The sequence below is a fragment of the Calonectris borealis genome, chromosome 2 (genome assembly GCF_964195595.1).
Source record: "Calonectris borealis chromosome 2, bCalBor7.hap1.2, whole genome shotgun sequence".
NCBI classification, from domain to species: Eukaryota; Metazoa; Chordata; class Aves; order Procellariiformes; family Procellariidae; genus Calonectris; species Calonectris borealis.
Window position 1 is genome coordinate 131,746,122 of NC_134313.1, and position 20,127 is coordinate 131,766,248.

Here is a 20,127-nt window from a genome sequence, read left to right on the forward strand (position 1 = left end):
CCGGCGGGCGGAGCAATCCCCCTTCGGGCCGTGTAGGTAGCGTAGGCGGGCAGCGCCACTGCCCCTGTCCCTGCATCGCCGCGGCTCTGGCTGGGCGCGGGGCTCGGCCCCGCAGCTCGGAGGAAGAGGAAGTGGCCGCGGCCCCAGGCCGGCCGGGCTCGGCGCGGAGCGGAGCTGCCCGGCGCGGCCCCGCGGAGGCGCCACCCCGCGCCGTGCTGCCGCCCCCGGGCTGCGCGGCACAAACTTTCTGCCGGGCAGCGGGGCCGTGTGGCGGCGCGGCGCTGCCCCAGCACCTCCCTGTCGCGGAGCCGAGGGGGGAGCGGCCCCGGAGCGCGGCGGGCGGGCGCGGGCGGCAGCCGGAGGAGGAGGAGGAAGAAGCACTGTCAGTGGGGCCGGCCGTCTCCGCCCGCCGGGCATCCTTCAGCAGCGCCGGGTTGCGCTTCGCCCGCCGCCTGTCCCAGGTACCGCCGCGCACCCGCCCGGCCCGGCGGGCAAACTTGGCGAGGGGGCGGGAGGGGGGGTCCGGGGCCTGTCGGGGGTCGCTGCTGGGCAGGGTCGAGGCGGCAGAGCGGGGAAAACGGCTCCGGGGCTCTGGCTCGTCTTGATCCTCTGGCTGCTGAAGTTCGGAGCGGGGCCCGGGCTGGCCGGCGTGCCCGGCTTTGGAGGGGCTGCTCGAGGCTTCCACGGGGGCGGGGGGCAGGCACTCCCGCCCGCCCTCTCCCCAAGCGGATTTCGGTTTGTGCGGCGTTGATAAACCGCGGCTCCGGAGGGGGCGGCGGGCCCGCTCGTTTCGGTCCTGCCGGTTGCCGAGGGGCGAGTGCGGAGCTGGCCGCGCTCGCCCGCGCTGGCCGTTAGGCCCGGGAAGGCGGCGGGGCCGGCGGGCGGCGCCGTCCTGTCAGGCTGTGAGGAGACCCCCGGGCTCCGCCGGGGCGCTTGCGGGGACCGGAGGCGGCATTGCTGAAAATCGCTTCCAGCCAGCGCGGTTATTCGCGCCCAGCCAACGCCGCGGTGAGGCAGAGCCGGGCGAGGAGGAGAGCTCTGAGGGGAGCCGGGGCGGGTGCCCGCCTGCCTGCGCGCCCGGCCCGGCGCCGCTGTCACATGCCGGGCACCTGGAAGCGGCGGTACCGCGACGTGCCATCGTGTGGCTAGCTGGGGCTCGCGATTTTACAGTTATTTTCAAAGGCTGGGCTGGATATTGCCTTTTTAAGTCCGCAACACTGTTTCAGCACATTTTTAATACAAAATAAGGAGAGGTAGCGCGACCATGGGTCAGCAGTTGTGTATCTGAGTATGAAATATATCTCTCTCCTGTTTACCTAAATTCTTGTCAGAGCAACTACTTCTTACAGCCTGTGTATTTCTGGAAAAGGGGAATTTAGTTGGATGGACTTTTAGAGCTCTTCTATGATACTTCCAACTTGGTCAGATAATTAATGGGAGACATTTGTTCCTCATTACGACTGAGCGTGCTTCCCTCCAGAGTGCTGCCAGCTCGGACCAGGGAACAACCTGAGCTGTGTGGCAGGACAGGCAGCAGTGCCGGAGTCCTCTTGTGGCCTTGGTAGGGGTGGCTGTTGTGCTAAAGTGATGGGTGTGAAATAATAAAAATTTAACTATACCTGACAAAACGTTCTTTAACGTTTTCAGCCAAAGTTTGGAAGCTACGGTATGATTGTGTACGGCTTCTATTTTTATTTCTGTAAAAATAAATAGGAGGATAACTAACATTGTCAAGACATAGCTGATCTCCAGTTCACAAGGGGAAACCTTTTGTACATCTGCTTTTATGTTTTATTTGTAATGAATCCAATCCATTTCAGCTTCTGGTATTGAATAACAAGTTACTGGCAATAGCCCCCTTTTTCACAATACTAGTGGTCACATTGCATGTTTAATTTCTGTTTTTTCTAAGAAAAAAAGTAGTCTCAGAATGAAGGGTTATTTCAGGAATCTAACTTAACCTCAAGTTAGTTACATTAGACAAGGGGCTTTCCGCTGCTTGAACGCTGGCATTCCCCTGGTCTGAGGGCGAGAATGTAGCATGGAATGAGTATATACAGCTGTGATTAAATAGCTAGGGGAGTTCTGAGCTGTGGTGCGGGGAAACATAGATACCATATTGGGTATAATAAAGTGGCCTTAGAATCTGTGGTTGAAAAGCTGAAGCCACAGCCTTTCGAAGAAGAAAAATCAAAATCAATGAAATCTGTATTTTATTTTTTTAAAAATAATTAAAAAATATCACATTACCATTATTCCATCCCCTAACTTCAGGTGAGATCCCACAGCTTCACACCTGGCTCCAATGGTCCCCTTTACCTTTTACCCCAAATTCGTTGGCCAGGGTTTTACTCCATGGCAAACTAACAAAAGACAGCAAGCATAGGACTGTCAGGTCCTTGAAGCTACTGGGCGTACATTGCAATATGCATCTGTTTTTCATGTCTGTTTTCTGTGGGTTCAGAGTGGTGTGGGATTAACTTAAAGGAAAGTTGGATTCTGATCTAATGTTCCTATGTATACTTCTGTCAGGTCCATTCAGTCTTTAATTTGCTACACAATAAATGTTAGCTCCTATAGTTTCCCTTTAAGTTCTTGAGAGTAGTTCTCTAGTCCTTCTTAGCATCAGTAGTCTCCTGTCTTCATGTGGAGGCATCTTGCTTGAACATTTGCAGCTGTGGTATTTCAGAAGAAATTTTACCGCTACTTTGTCCAGGGATATTAACACTTCTTATCTTGACCAGAAATACCCTGCCTAAGAATATTTTGTGGCAGTGTGTGGTACCGTCTGAATCTTTTGCTGTAGTGAAAGACAGCATCATGGTATTACTAAGTATTAAATCTTTTGGAAGAGCGTTGTAGGGTGGTGTGGGTGGGGTAAGGAGCAAGGGTCTCTCACCAACCTACTGTTCCTCAAATTGCTCCCCAATACCAGCACAACACTTGCCTTATTCCTCCACCAGTTCTCTCTGATCCTGTTTGCTTTTCTTCCTCCCACTCTCCCGCCTACGTGCACACAGAGGCAAACCAGCTTTGTTTCCCTAGAGAGGGTTAAGCGCAGCTGGTGGCAGCCCCTGGTGATGGGCAGAGGTAGCCCGCCGACCTGCAGGCCCAGGGACAGCGCAGAGGAAAGCAAGTGTCTGTTATGCAGGGCAGCAGAGTTGAGCCCAAGACTAGTGTTGTGAACACCATAATAAAAACAATAGCACCTAATAATATTTTGTTGAAATCACGTTATCACTGTGGTGTGTTATTTGATGTGCTGCATGCTAGGGCTGTGCTTTCTTTGTGACTTGTGAATATGACCTATCAGGGTAGTCTGTTCTAACTTTACTGAATCCATATAACATTTATCCATGTATTGTTTTGGTTTTTTCCTAAAGCTTCGCAAACTCTTGAGGCTAGACTAGCAATTGTCTTAATTGGCCAAATTATGTTTTCCTCCTTTTTTTGTGTAGGCAGTACATTTTCTTGTCTCCCAGGGAGATGGTACCAAATCCGGTACAAAAGTTTGTTTTTTCATTCTAGCAATTGGATCTGCAGTTCATCATGACAGGTCTTCCAGAGTTCTTGGTATGAGTCCAAATTAGTCCTCCTGATTTGTGTTCTGCTTCCGTTTAGCTGTGGTATCTTTGGCCTTTCTAACTGGGCTTGACTTCTGGCACATTTCATTTTATGCTGGTGTTTCTTGATCCGAGACTGCAGTTTCCTCTGCTGAGCTTTTTTTTCCTGTCCCTTGAAAGCTCTCTGCTTATTCTACCTTTCCTTCTTTATTAGGTAATTCATCTCGCTGGATCTGGAAACCTTCTTATGAATTCTCTTGTCACTTCCTTGGGTTACAAATTCTGCAGATATTCATATTGTAGTTTAAACATGTTCCAGACCTCCCCTGTGCTCACGTCCTCCAACTTTTCATTCCTGTTCATCTCACTAATGAGTTCCCTTAGTTTTTGAGACTTGCCTTTTGAAATTGAAAACCTTAATTGCAGATATACTTGGGTTGATCTACCGTTTAATTTAAATAAAATCAATCATAAAGAATAAATCTGGGATTATTCTTTCACCAACCTTTCTATAAGCAGAGATTTAGTTATCAGCTGCAAGTCTAAAATCCTGATAGTGCTAGTCAAATCGGTAAGTACACGGTGAAAAATTGGTCAGTTGTGACATCCAGCAATAGAGAGGACTGATTTATGTTAATCGTTCTTTGTATTTTCAAATTAAGTCTTTCAGAATCTTTCAAATTACTTGGTAAACATTAGTTACTTAAACAACTGATCCCTCCCCACAAATAAAAATTATTGCGGTATTTATTGAATATATGCTTACATAGTTACCTGTATGGTAATACTCTTGAAAAAAGACCAAGTAGGTATCTCTTGGGAAGGAATTTACGTCTTGATGGTGTAGTCTCACAAAAAGCCTAAGCAGTGGTAAGCCAGGGTGGGAAAAATGGGGATATGTCGGGAGCATGGCTCTATTCTGGGAACCTATAAAGGATCATCCTCATACTATTCTCCTTTCTTTGTTTACCTGTACACCCAGTTTGTCAGGTCTGGTGTTTTTAATCCTCTGCTTTGGTTATGCTTCTCTGCCTGATGTTTTTTTTTGCCTTGTTATTCCTCTTCTGCTTCATTGCTTTAACTATGCTAGGAAAGGGACTCGGCCATAATTTGCAAGCTCTCTCAGGGTTTGCTTAGAGCTGAATGGGGGACTAAACACTCTGGTGTTTTGTAGACTGGGAAGGATGCAAGAATTAAGTGACCACATGCCAGCAAGTGAACTGAGCTGAGCATGAAGTGCTTATTATTTTGAAAATGGAAAGGTCAGGATTGCAGGAGTGAGTGTTTAAGAAAATAAGTGAGTCTCATTACTGCACAACAAATATGAAGTCCTGTAATTATTTGTAAAAGCCTTCTAGCATCCCTGTGCGGTAGCTAAGTATTACCCATGGAAGAAAGAACCAGCATGAAAGGACTTACCCAAAATCAAGAGAGAAAACCTATTAATACATTGCAGTTATCTTGTTTCGCTGCTGCACTCACCAGTAAGAACAACGTATTCCATAATTTTGTGAAAGGAACTTCAACAGTAACTTATGATATGTATTTTAAAAAAAATAAATTAATTCATGATAAAGCTTACAAAATGAGGTCACTAGTTCTGGACAATAAACATTTTACATGTGTTAATGCAAGCAAGCTTGTTCTCATTAATTGCGCTTAAAAACAAGCTGACAGTAGCATAATCTGTCTGTACAGCACGTTTTCTTTGGATGCCATTATAAATATTAAAATTACCTTGTTTCTATTTCAGGTGGTAGTGTACTGAACTTACATGTGTATTAGACGATATTTGAATATTCAGTCTAATGCTGTACGCTTAGCAGTTGACTCCAATACTATATGTATTTAAAAGAATTGTTCAGGAAGTCTTTTCAAATCATCCCTAAGTAGTCATTAACACAATGCTTTCCGTAATATTGATATAGTTGAAATAAACTGTTTAGCCAATATGTACTTAGTTGGTAAACATCCCTTAAATTACTGACTCTGGTAATCTATTAAGCTTCCATTAGCCATGTGGTTCTGTTACGTTTCAGTGTAATTTTCATTATTATTCCTTGGAGATAAATTGTTATGGAGTTCCATGAAAGGAGGGGGCGATACATCAGAAAATTAGCTCCATTTGTTCCCAAAAAAGCCCCAAACAAAAAATCAGATAGAAGGCAGTTTTTTTTTCCTTCTCCGCTTTGTGCCCTTTTCCCGCTGAAAAGTAATCCTGGGGCCTGAGCCACTATTATCAAGAAAATAAGTTGTTAGCTACATGATATTCTTTTATGCTTATTATTCTTCTTTGCTAATTCTGAACTTGTTGTATTTCATCTATTTTGAACACAAGCTAGTAAAGTGAGAAAGCAAACCCAAGCTGCAGAGAGTATTTTAACAAAGCTTAGGTTCAGAGGTGATGATTTGAAAACTTGGCAGATCTCTAAAAGAGGTATAAAAATTCCTGTGTTTTATTCAAGATACACTCGTTTTCATGGATCATGGAGGTGCTTAAAAATGGAAATGCTGTTTTTTTTCTCTTGCTGAGTACAATTTGTGGTGATTTTTTTGTTTGGTGTTTTTTTTTGTGGCAAAGGATGGTACCAGTTTCAATAAAACTTGCATCAGGAAGGAGTGTTCAGGGGCAGGTCATTTGCCATGCTGGGTGGGTTTCTCTCCTGTTCCTCCAGACGCTCCCCAGAGCTCCTCTACTCTTAAAATACACGACAAAGGACAGTAACGGGAAGGAGGAGGTGGCTGCAAGAGGCTTATTCTGTGGCTTGCAAGTTGGGCATTTCCTTGGGATGTACAAAACCTGGGTTAAATTTTTGAACCCAGTTTGCAGACAAAAGCTGCTCGTTTCCTAACCAGTGGGGGCCTTTGCTGTCATTCTCAAGACAAATTTAGGAATTAATTGACTGTAGTCTTTGCTGTTGTTCTGCAACTCATCACAGCTTCCATTTTTGATGTTTTGCAAAATTAAAATGAGATACAGACTACAAAAAAAAATCTATTGTTAGATCTGGGTTTCAGTTCTAGTTTTATCATCACGTGGCTGAACACAAGAACAGTTTTAGAGATTATCAAGATCATAAAGCATGCGTAAGATTAATTCACAATCTAAGTGAGTTTGTGGACAGAATTAGTTTTTCCCAACATGTGTAGCTGTAAGAGCCTGTAGCTAAATCTTAATTTTAGTTCTTCATTAGATGTTACTTTTTCTCTCACTCAGGGTAATTCTTGTAAGTATGGAACTAGTGAGTTGATAATTTTTACATTAATGTAAAAGGAAAAGCTTGTCTTAGAACCTACTGCAGAGCAAAAAATACTTGAAAATTTTGGAGTGTTTTTGAAGAATTGTTTTTAATCTACTCTACTAAAAAGTGAATATTAGTGATAATATTTTGTTTTAATACTGAATAAAAAGTAGAATTCACATGCGGGTATAGAAAGCAAGAATAAATATATGTAGTACAGTAACCTTAAGCATGCCTTATAGCAAAACAATATACTTGCTGAAAAAGAGGATTGAAGTGGGTTTAGATTACTTTGAATGCATCAATGATGAGCATTTCTTACAGCACTCTTTGATAACTTCAATGCAGAAAATTAAGGTGAATAACGTCCTGTTGACAACTAGATTTGTAACTGAAAAGCAAGGAGATGTTTTCAGACAAGGATGGAAAGACTCTGAACAGCACTAACTTTGCTGCAAAGGAAAGGAAGGAAGAGGGTAATAATTAATGTTAAAAGTCCTTGGGAGGTCATAAAGCAAGCTGTCCCAGTAGCAAGTTTGTGAGATAACATTGAGCAGAATTTGGTGATTCAGTGATTACTTGTCCTACACACGACATCAGTATCTTTGAGAAAACTTTAAGTATGCCTACATCTCTGGAATTTTTTTAGTACTTCAACTCCTGTGTTAAAGTAGGAGCTGTATTTTTTAAGATTTATTTTCCATTGCTGCAGCACTTGCATCCTAGTTACTGTGGAAAAGATTGTGGTGTTGTGAAACTTACTTTTTCTACTGATACCTCATTTTTATTCAAGTGAAAACATCCTTTTCCATATGTGTGCTTTAGTAACATAGATATAATTGTCTATACTTAATGAAATGTGGGGAAGTATTTATCCTCAAGGATACTAATTGAAGATTTAGCCAAGCAGCAGGAAGGTGAAAATAGGTCTTCTGGTAAGCAGTCACTCAGTGAATTAATACAAAAAATGTATGTTTTCAGTCCAGTCCCAAGTGGGCGGGTATCTCCATGCTGAATGACTTGTCGGTTGGCGCTTTTTGCAGAGATCACTACTTGCGTGGGCAATGAGGGTGGACCGGTTTTTTCAAAAGGGCTGAGGAAATGTGTGCTGGAACAGCACAGGAGTGTCTGTGGCTGCCGCTGGAAGAGCAGGCTTGTATTTTCTAGCACTTTCACCCCAATTTAGGAAAGAATGCAAAACACTCTGTGATGTGAAATACTGAGTCCCCAAGGCCTCCTTCTGCAGCCATCACTGTCTGAAGAGTCCTGTGGATTTCAGACTCTTTGCATAACTAAGGGTTGCAGGCACTGCTGCTTAATGACCTCTGAAATGGAATTTTTTTCCTTACGAAGTGTCATACTGTATACTTATGATGTGTAAGAATTACTGGGCCGTCACTGAAACGAGAAATTTGATACACTTGCTAACACTTACTGCTATCTTAGTTCCTCACTCTACAGTATATTAAAGCACAAGTATACTGCTAGATGTGTTCCATTACAGTCCATGGAAATACTCATAGTATCTTGTTAGGCACATTAATATACAATATGCATTTATATATTAAAATGAAAAACATTTTAGACTTAAGCTAATCATATTGCACAGGCAAAAGAAGGAAGCTGCTGTGTATACGAAAGAATAATCCTTTTTTTTTTTACTTAATGGTAGTAGCTGTCATTAGGAAAAAAAAAAAGTAGAAAGTACCATTTTGGGAACAGAAAAAGGAGGATTTTTAACCTTAAATGCCAAAAGAAAAAAAAATATCCCCAAACCTAGCTTTCATTTATAGAAATTGTTAAAATAAAGTAGTTTTTACTTTTCTGTCAAAATAAGCAGGGAAGGTTGTTTTCTGTTGGATGAATCCCCCAAATGTTTAAAGTTCAGGAACGCACATCATCCATTTTTCTTGATGCTGCAGGTCTTTCTAGCAAATGTTTTTTCACTTCCAGTTTCTGTGTGATCGAATATTTACTATGGTATTTTTGTAAGGTTTGATGTGTTGGTCAGTCCTATTTTGACGTATTTATTAGTTATTTTGCAATAAGATGTAGGTGTGCACTTACAGACTCTGCAGATGATGTGAAGGTGGGCAGCATTGCTGAGCCTGGAAAGACTTCCAGCTCTTCCAGGGGTGCAGGAGAAAGGGATGAGATTATTACTTAGTAGAAATGCAAAGGAATAGAGCAAAGTTATGGGGGATGAGTTGGAAACTCCTCAATTAGCTGTGTTGGATAAAAATAAACAGAAATGGGTTCTTTGGCTACTGGGAAGCTGACAGTAAACTGTGAATGCGATTCAGCTGTGGCTGATGATTTTAGGGGCAGTAAGCATGTTATTTGCACTAGAGACAGGGAAGCATCAATGTTATTTTAATAGGCCTCATTTTGAGGATCTCATTTTGAGCATATGGTCATCTGTGTTCATGTAGAGAAATGAAAACAGGAGTGATGCAAATGAGAGTGAGTGGGGTGATAGAGCAGAGATCCTGTCTTGTAAGTGGCAGGAAAGGACTTGAGTACATTTATCCTAGCAAAATGCAGAAAGGGATTTGGTAACTATTCATAAAAATGATTTCACAAAGAAATATGAGGGAGGGACAAAAATTATAAAAGTTAAAGCACAAAATAAGTACCAATAAATTTCTACAAGTAGATTCCAAATACTTTGGGGCTGGAAATTTGACTGACTTTCTAACCATTTGGGGGATGGAGCTGTGGCATAAGCTTACAAGCACATCTTTGGAGACAGGAAACCTGAACTAGTTTTTCATTCTCCGCTTTAGGTTTATTGTCAAGGTAAAGGCAGCCCTAGTCTGTGACTGAAGTTTTTCAGGTACTCGTTGCGATCTGTCGGAGGTTGCGGGGAGGCTGAAACGCTGATCGGTGTGATGCTTCATGCAGCACATTTACACTGAATGGATCCCATGCTTCAAAGTGTCCGGGGTGGCCTGCGGGAGCCCCTCTTCGTCACTGGGTGTTTATTCTGCATTTCTCTCCGCATCCCCAAAACATGAGTTTCTCCATGTAAGTGGAGGCAGGATGTTGGGTGGGTTGTAATGAAAAACCTCAGGTGCCTAGCTGGTGTGTCTCTTTATCCTCACTGCTGGCTGAAATAATTTGCCTCAGTCCGACCAGTGTTGTTGAAGAGGAATGAGAGGATTTGGATCATCTGAGTATTTTCACCAAGCAATTCTTCCATTCTTTCATACTCAGATGAGCCATAATGTGCAGGATATTGAGAAACATTTAATGTGTAGCAGAAATGGTTGTCAGGGGTAATCCTTTAAAATGTTGTGGACTGGCAGCTTATTAAAGAGAACTAGATTTATCTAGTCCAGTTCTGTGGTCATGTGCCTCTTCTGATTTGCAGATGGCTTCTATAAAGTGCCATTATTTCTTGTGGCTTACCTGAAAAAATGAGGTGAGAGGAAATGAGGTAGTTTTCTAAATGCTGGTACTTCTCAGCAAACCCGCTTTTTCCATTGAATTACAAGTCTAGATATTAATTTGAATGTTACAAAGATCTGTGTAAAAGATAATACTATCTGCTCTCATAGTGACTGCATATGCAGAAATTGTTATTAAGTTGTCAACTCTTATATTAGCAAGTTATTTCACATTTTTAGCTACTTTTTATAATGGAATATATGTCTTCCAGAGTATACTTCTGAATACATGTGAAAGATGCAAAATACATGCATTAAACTGTCGATTTTCCAATAAAATAATAGCATGCCTGAGGGTTGATATGAGTGGTATATACTTCAGTTACTATCTGAGCATTTATTTAATTATACAATTTCATATAGTTTGTAGGTGACTTGTATTTAAAAACTAAAAATCACCGCAATGTACTATTGTGTTGCCTGAAACCGGAAAGAAAAAAACTGAAATGAATGGTGTTTATGCATTTTCCCTTTTTCCTTTCCCTGCCTTTTTGTATCAGGAGCTGCTGAAATGGGTTGTGGATTGAACAAACTAGAGAAGCATGATGAAAAACGACCTGGTAATATCTATTCAACTTTGAAGAGGCCCCAAGTAGAAACCAAGATAGATGTTTGCTATGAATATCAATTCGTGGACTTCACGACACTAAATGATAGTAAGTACACAATATTTTTCTTTAGATTTTTTTTTTCTATTCAAGTTAACATGTTAATTGCTTCATAATCGTTTTTGAATAGTGTGTATAATAGTTACGTTTTTAAAATGTCTTTAATTTCTTTAAGTAAATGCCTTCTCTTCAGTCATAATACTGACATACAGAGATCTTACTGAGAATTTTCTGTAAATTTCTAACCTTAGAGCTACTTGTAGGTTCTCAGATTTTTGGTTCTTTTACTGCCTGCGCCGCCTCCCCCCGCCCCCCCCTTTTTGTTTTGTCTTACTCTAATATGGATTTTTGTTTCCTTAATTTGCATTTTATCCAGGTTTCATACGGTAAACCAATTCAGGTCTGCCAGGTTATATACTTTACTGCTCTTTTTTCTTCCTCCCCTTCTGCTCCCTGTGCTCCCTCAGGAGTACTTTGAGAGGTTAAGTTAGTGTTTTTAGTTTTGCTAACTTACCTTAAATAACTCTTATGTGGTTACAAATACTTCTAGGTGCACCCATGTGGGTGGAAACAGGATAGTGGGAGACACTGAAGAACTAAAACATCAAAGGGGTGAAGGTCCAGACTCATGCAATTTTTACTTTTTTTTTTTTTTGCTATCTGAAATAATCTTGCTTTAATTCACATGACAATCCACAAATACTCTATTTCTTTCCTTCCTGATTGACATCAAGCATCTCTGCCAGTATTGCTCCCACCATCGCCTGTGCCCTCTTTCACTTCAAAATTAGCCTGTTCTACCAGCAATTACTCCTCACACCATTTGGAAATCTGAAGCTTGAGCAGAAGGCTGGGACCTGCTTCTTGCTATATATAAAACAACACAGTACCAAAATCTGTTATAGCTAGCTGGCAGGATGCCAGGTAGAGCCTCTGTGCTTTTGCCCTGCAGTGTGCTGCTACTTCTCTTGTTTTGCAAGTCAGGTCAAAGGAAAAGCCAAAGCGGTATGTCTCTCACTGTGTGAGACAAAGAGCTGGTACGTCGCTTGATGTGACACTTCTAGCGCAGTTCAGTATGTTCAGCCCAGAGTAATGTGAATTTGTTGTTTTTTAAAACTTGCTGCCAGTGAACTCAAACTTGGAAAAAAGTGGAGGTTTGGAATAAGTGGTTGGACAGGAGTGCGCTTCTGTAGGCAATGTAGGAGCTGAGAAATTTTGTCTTTGCTGACTTTTCTTAGTGCTTATCTTCCGTACTCGTGGATTCTTATGTTTTTTGTTACATTAATTGGGACGCACTGCACCCAATGAGAGCACCAAACAAATGGGAGAGGAATATTTTTCATGTTTATGTATTGCAGTTGTTTCTGCATTTATGTGTTTTTATTTCAAAGTGAACTGTTTATGTGCTTTGATAGTTTGACAACTTTTACTGAGAGGTACTGCACATTGTGTCATTAGTGAAAATGAATTAATATTGAGGACACACTTCTATCGGCTTTTCTGGGATGCTCATCACTGTTCTGTCTGATTGCCTCATAAGCTTTAGTGTGTGCATTCTCCTGATACCTCATGAAGTCTCATCTTTGTCACTATATGGAGGAAGAATCAGTACATGCGATAGCAATGTGACTTGCCTCAGGCACAGAGGATGTCTGACACAGAGCAAAAAATTAAACCCAGACTTTCCAAGTCTGATTAAATGGATAGGTTTGTTGTAAAGCATACTTGTATGTTTTTCTTACTCATCATAGATAGTTTTGTTATGATTTTAGGAGGCATGGTTTTAAAGAGACTGTGAGTAGAAGTACTTTTATCAAATTCTTTGGCTTGCCAAGGAGTCTAAGCTATCCAGCTCCCATTGAGTTCTGCTTTGGCATGTTGTCTCCCCATCACTCCAGTCTCTGAAGGTGCCAGTGGATAGGCAGATGAGGAGGGACTGGAGCTGTTGCTCCTGCTCTTTTTCCTTGGTATCACCCACGACTATGTGCTCTCAGGATTGGCAGGGCAACAGCTTGTGGTTATGCAGCTTCCTCTCTATTCACATCATTGGCTGTATGAAGGCTCATGTCCCACTACATAATGTTACGACGTTCCAGGTTTTTCCCAATGGTGACAGCATCACTGGTTCATTTATATTTTTGCTCAGAAAGAACCTCTGCAGATAACCAGAGTTAATGATGGGTGCTTCACCTATGCCTGTGTGCATTCAGAGGCTTCTAAAAATGAAATGCCCACAGCTGTGTAAAAAGAACATTTGGATTGTGAAGTCTGTCGCCTGTGAATCTACTTTAGCCCTTTCAGTGTGTATATATATCCTGACATCATTTTTTCCACAGGTTTTCTGCTTCATTAGGCTTTTAGAACAAGCCATGCTAAATTAAGAGTGGCTGCAGAGTATTTTATTGTATCCTTATTTTAGGCCTTATTTACAACAGTAGTGAGCCTGGCTCCGAAGACAGGTACTCATTTTTCCCTGGGGCTTTTCTCTAACGTTTACTGCTCTGATAACATTTACTGCTCTGATAACGTTTACTGCTCTGATAACTGTATCTCTCACAAGCGTTTAATCTTAACGGTGAGAAGGATGTGATTATCTCCATGTTGCAAGTGGGAGGTAATACACAGATTACTGCAAGAGGTTTTGCAAGTCCTTAGCGTTTCTTCACGTGTTCCAAAAGCAGCTCTCGTTGACTTCAGACGTAAATGTGTATGCTCATCACATTTGCAGTTAGGAACTGCATCTATTCTCAAATCTGATATCCAGATAATCAGAGATCACTTCTAGAATGTGGTGTATGTTTTAACTGCAGTTTCACAGGCAGCTAGGTGGACATAAGTTTTCTGCAGCTATATGTGGGGAGATATTGCTCCCCTCTCTGTCTCTTGTCAGCTTTGTGAATTGATTTAACTCACTGATCTGCAGAAGGCTAGGCAGTCTTTTTGTTTGGTTCTTCTCTGCCAGATCAGTGTCTTGTGGAGGGGTCTGAAGAATGCTGGAGCTGGTAGAAGTGGTGGGAGTATGCAGTCAGGAAAAGAAAAAAGACCTTCTTTAAATCAGCTCACACTGTTATGAACTCATTCCCTTAGCATCACTCTGTTGAAAACAGGGATAAAATACTGTCCTGCTGGTCATTTCTCTGCTATGTTAGCCAGAAACTTAACTTTTCTTGCTTGCTGTCTTTGGTTGCTGTTTACCTTCTGACATACACAGCTGAAGGAATGTAAGGAAATATGCTGTTTTATTATTTCTGAACTTCAGCCTTGCTCTGCACTGATGCAGATATCCAATGGAAAATAGAGTTTGATCATGTATTTAAGTACTGTATAAATAATACACAAATGCAAAAGACAGAATTAAGATTGCAAGTGTAGCCTTCATTCTGACGTTTCCCAACGTTATGCAATTGATGTACTTGGAAGTAAAGTGTCTAGAGAAAGATTTCCCAAGCTTTCAAGGAAGGCAGGCTATGAAGAATCAAACAGTTTCCATCGTGTGCCACAACACTGATGATCTGCATGGTTCTTCAGAATTAAAATGGTTATATTTTCCACTGTCCTTTACTTCTTGAGTGAGTGTGATAATTGATAGTAGCAAAGGGTTATTATCTAGTGTAGATTGGCACTTGAGGAATAAGGAGCACTTTGCTAAGGCATTTCAAAACCTTGAGGTGGGTATGCTTGTTTTGAGTTGTTGGCTTTATAATGTCTGCTTATGAGCCTTACCTTTCTTGTTTCTGCTAGCGTGGCCTCTTCCAAGAAATCACAGTCTGTCTTCAGCGTTGTCCCTTGACAATGCCATCCTGTGCTCTATTCTTTAGTCATCTGTACTGTCCAAAGCTTGTGGGCTGCTGCTCTCCCTCAGGTGAAATCACACCAGATTTCACCCGAATTAAATTGATAAAATCATCACATACTTTTACTTGCCAAGAAGGCATTAAGGCACATAGGTTTGTAAATTGGATGGCTCATTGCTGGGTCAGCAAAATGCCAGAGGAGGTGCAGAGGAAGAGCAGGATCTTTCCCCTGTTGGCAGCAGTGAGCTGTTAGGTTGCCCCGACTGCAACATGTAGCTTCCTTCCTGATGTGCTCATCCAACTCCTGAACTCTACCCGCCTTGCTGTCAGCTCATTCCTTGACTAAGTCAATCTCACTTGTCACTATACAGTCCAGTCCTGCGTCATGTCCATCTTCAGCCGGTTTCTTCTGACAGGTTTCTACGCTCAGTCATTTCTCCTGCTGCTCCCCCTGAGTCATTCTGTCTCAGAGTTCTGACACTCCCAGTGGTGGCATGCAACGAGGGCAGGTAATGCCTCGGAGTGGGTGCACGCTTTTTTAACAACTTACTCTCCGTAGCTGTATCTGCAGTTTCAATGTTCTTCTAGCTCTCTGCTGGCTTATCCTTGCTTCAGAGTTGCTCAACTGGCTGCCTTCTCACTGACTTTGAGACGTTACTGATGCTAAGTGGCAATGATTGAATTTTATAACAATAAAAAATTTGAGGACAGTAGAAGGCATTAGATTAATGTTGCAGCAAACCTTTTGGTACAAAGCCAGAAGAGACAAATTAGGCTCTGTGTGTATATACTTCAGGCCTTTACTGAAAAAAACCACAAAAAAATTATATCACACACCGCCCCACCCCCAAAAGTAAAAAATTGTTGTTTATTTTGCATCCCTCTATAATTGTTGTTTATTTTGCATCCCTCTATATGTTGCATCCCTCTATAATAAATAAAAGGAGCTGAATAATGGTAACTCTTGTACTTCTCTTATCTCCAGGTTTTATTGGAAATAAGAGGTAAATGAATGGTGAGTGAACCTGGGGAGGACATGTGCTGACAAATGGAATAGCCTTAATTTAAAGCAACCATGTTTTCAACAATGACTCCATGGGGCAAGCTGGTTTGTTTTGTTTTGGTATTTCGTTTGAAAGAGAAATATTTCAATAATCTGCATTCCTTTTCTGCTCTTACCTGATCTACTTATTTTGAAAAACTTCACTTGCAATGACAGGTTGTACAGAAACTAAGCTCTCTTTCTTCATCCTTCATTTCTCTTCTTCCACCTCTTTTCAGCTATGATGACCTCCTGAGAGAAACTGGGAATCTGATAGTTGTTTATCTCTTCCCTTCTCCTCAGAATTGTGTAGAGTTTTTTTGGTATTTTGGGGTTTGGTTTTTTTTTTTACTGACTTGATTGGCTTTTTTTTTTTTTTTATTGCTTTACGTTCCTATAGTAATTCATTGACCTGATTAGTTACGACAGGTTTTGGCCTTGAATAAAGTTGGCATGAAACATATGCTAGCCATGTGATGAGAATGAAATGGGGGTATAAATTTTTTTAAATGGGGAAAGGCTATACTCTGAACAAGCCGTTTGTGCTATAAAACCACTAAAATCCAGATGTTTGGACTGACGGAATGAAAAATAGCAATATTTCACATGTCCCAAAGAAGTTCTTAAGTTATAATGTGAGCACGAGGGCGTATGGTTTTTATCCTTCTTGTCAAGAATTTGTCTCTTGTAGAAAAAAAAGAAAATTATTTAAAAAGTAAGGTTATTGGTTACATTTCAACATTTCCGCTATTTTTTGCTTAAGTGTTGTAAATGTTGTTGTCTAAGGACATGTATTTTACCAGGACAATACTCCTAGTATATCAAATTTACTACACATATAAAACCTTCTATTTGAGGCATTTTTTACATGTTTGTGTGTGTGTATATATATATTTATATGTATGCATATATATGTAAAATTTGAAAGTATATCTATCTTTCAGGTTTTGACAAGCTTCTGCATACTGTACAATAATGTTTTGAAACCAGTTATACTGCTCAAAAAACATTTGTTACAGTCATTACAGCTGCTATGGCTGGGCTTTTGATTGATTTTTATTGCTTTTTTTGCTAATAAAGACACAAATAATGTGTTAATGAACCTTTATAAAAGACATAATTATTGTATTACAATCAATAGTTAAGCATTTCAGTACGGACATATTCTTAATTTGGGATTAAATTTCAGTTGTGTGTAGGCTTAAATTAATAAAAAACTCTCAGTTTTCCCCTTAGAGGGGGGAAAGAAGAAGTGTAATTGGAACTTAGAAGTGTCATGTGAGTTGAGGATAGAGAAGGCATTTTTCCTATAGAATACGTATGCAATTTTTATCAGGAAATTCTGTTTGCTACAGAAAATGGTATTTGTTTTTGACTTCAGTGCTTACCATCTCTTCCTATTGGTAATTTTTAGATTACATTAAGCAGTTATTTGTGCCTGGCTTCTGCCTTCTGTTTCTCTTCACCCTTCACTTAAAAAACAAACAAACAAACATCACAAACAAACAAAACCCCCCCAATTCTCCGAGCAAGTGGCTGTAAGCCTGAAAAAAGAACAAACCTTGCAACCCTGCATTTGCAGGTGTTATTATTTGATTTAAGACTAGTAAAAGCAATTGTTTCCCCATTGGTGAAGTTATTTAATTTCCTGTTTTCATTTATGTAAGCAAAAGAACAGAAATGAAATTAGCATTCAAGTTTTGTATTTCCAGTTGACCAGGTCTGTTACCACCATTTGTCCTCAGGAGTGATGAAATAAAATCAGCAAGGCAAAATATTGTTATGTTATTAATGTGATGTGATAGCTTGAACCGGACTGCGTATAGATTGTGTACAACAGACTAAACCATTGCTTCAGTGGAGATTAATATGTAACAGATTCACAGCAGTAGGATGATGAGCAGAAGAGGCCAATGGATTACTTCTGCGTAGTCCAGATTCTGCTAATGCTTCCCCTTCGTTTAATGTGCCCTTTGTCCATGCGCATATCCTATTCAACTTAGTTTGATTATATGCACTTGAAAATACGCACATGATAAAAAGAATCAGCATAAGGGATTTGCTGGATCTGGGCTTCAGTCCTCTCCATTAATGCAGACATGAAGAAATGAAATTTTTTGGCTTCTCTTGGTATTTTGTTTCAAGTGAATTACAGTCTGTAGTAATATGTAACCCTTCAGGACTTGCCACTGTAAGTCACAGCAAAATGAAATGTTCATGCTGTAGCAGTTTATAAAAGTTATTTGTGTGTCTTGGGGAACTTGCAATTTGTGACATAAAAGGAGCATTCCATATGTTAGTAGTTTAATACATGCAATAAATTACATCATAAATGTAATTGCTTTAAAGAATTGTTAGGAATAATTTGAACTTCTTTACTATGGTTGGCTTTTTAATAAAGATGCATAACTTGAGTAAAATCTGTTAGACATATTCTAGTTTCTAAATACAAGCTTTGCTTTCCATAAGTATTGTATATAGATCCTTGTTATGGTAGATTGTATGCACACATTCTCTCTTCTATATGTATAAGCATATCTGTATTACGTACATCAATAATGTGTGTGTAACACATACGCACATGTGTGTATTGTATATGCATTTATATTATTGAGAGGGGTAATTCATGAGGATATGAACATTCAATCTTTTACATTTTGCTTTATGGCTGCACTGTAAAACAGAAAGTACAAAGAGCTTTATCTAAAGTCGTATCATGACTGTGACAGAACTGGGAATAGGTCCTGGGCAAGCCAGTGCTCTAGCAGCTAGATCATGGCCTTCAAAACACCCTTCTCACTGAATCTAAAGCAAGAAGCTGGTCAGCATTATGAATTGAATTTCCTAGCCCATATCTTAACAGTTAGATACCTGCAAAAAAGCAGTACCTTTCACATACTTTCAAATGGAAAAAAAAAAATTGCTGGTATTGCCCGTCTCCTCAAGATCCAACTGAACTGTGGCACTGCTATTTTGTGTTAGAATAATAGATTATAGGGTAGATGGAATCTTAGATACGATATGGTATGTGTATTAGAAGTCTCAAATATGTTAAAGAGCACGCGTATGATGTGTTTTGGAACTTGTATTTTCAACTTGTGATTGGAAACGTAGTTTTCTTTTAGATGCTTCTATGGAATCTCACCCCAAATACATCTAGCAATGTAGTAGCCAATTTTTCTGCATGGATTCTGCATATGTAGTTGGGCAATGGGTGTGTGCAAATGAGAAATGCACTAGGAAGGGAAGGAACATCTGCAGGATGTTTTCTATTTATGCGTGTTCCACATTGTGAAAAAATATGGGTGCTGCAATAGTCATGTTTGTGCTAACTTTCCTAGTCTGTACCCATTGTTAGACTGAAGAATGGGTAACTATAATACTCCATTCTTACCATGCAGTTGTTGATTGTATCTACTGTTTTAGCTGAAGCTTCTTCTTAATGTAGTTATTGAATTCTTACAAGAGATGCATACTGCACATTACACATACATGAATGTTGTAATTCACTCGCATCATGGAAAAATAGTTACAGATCTGTCTGAAAAGAGCTCTGAACTTCCAAGAAACGTTTTCTTTCTATCAGCAACTCAGGAATTGCGCATGATCTTTCCAAGTGGCCCTGTCTTTTCTTTTGCCTCTGGCTTTGCACATTTTTCCAATCTTCATGTGGTTTTCATCCTCCTGATGCTGTTCAAGAGCCAAGGAGCCGGACTTGGCAGTCTACAAGGCTGGTAGACAGACATTTCTGATGGAATGGTGAAATTCTTCAAGCCACAGAGGCCCAATCCTGTTTTCTCAGAAACAAAACTTCCCTTATGTTTAACTGGACAGGAGATCATACAGTGGCTTGTAACTTTGAATAATAAATGCCTCATGGTTTTATTATGGGAGAGAAGTGATTAGGGGTCATCTCTGTAGTAATCTGCTTAGTCTTTTTATGACTTGTTACTGCAAATTCCTTGACATCAGCCAGATAAAAAATTATATACAAAATCTATGCAATATTTTAATGGAGTTCTTAATCATTTACTTTGTAAATAAGTGTTGTTATTTGGCTAAAATCTCATGCAAATGCAAGGTTTAGAATTGTTTAATCTGAGTGGAGATGTCCCCTTTGAGAGAAAACAGGAATTGTTGGTGTCAGCTGCTCTTGACTGTGAGAAGTTGCTTTTCTTACTCATGCTGAAAAGAAAACGCTGAGTGGATGTACCTTGATTGTGTGGGATTTTTTCTGTTTGCATTTATTTTTCTAATCTTCCTATATGAAGAATAAAGAGTCTCTATTGTGATGGAAACAGTATGGACATTTAGCTATTTCACATAACCTGTAACAGTGTCTCGGTGGGTCAGATCCAAGGGTTCACGTAGCTCAGCACTGGCTGGTATTGGGCTGTGCATATCTTAAGCCCGTAGTGTGGTGCAAGAG

General features: G+C 40.5%; 1 protein-coding gene across 1 annotated transcript in view; it reads left to right on the top strand.

Moving 5' to 3' along the window:
• Positions 1 to 244: 244 nt before the first annotated feature.
• The window catches only part of RFTN1 (raftlin, lipid raft linker 1), a 101,324-nt gene continuing 81,441 nt past the window's right edge, over positions 245 to 20,127 (top strand). Inside the window, exons 1-2 of the mRNA XM_075143451.1 lie at positions 245 to 461; positions 10,755 to 10,910. Of these exons, the coding sequence (XP_074999552.1) occupies positions 10,766 to 10,910 (145 nt within the window). The 5' untranslated portion in view covers positions 245 to 461; positions 10,755 to 10,765. The remainder of the gene's footprint in view (positions 462 to 10,754; positions 10,911 to 20,127) is intronic.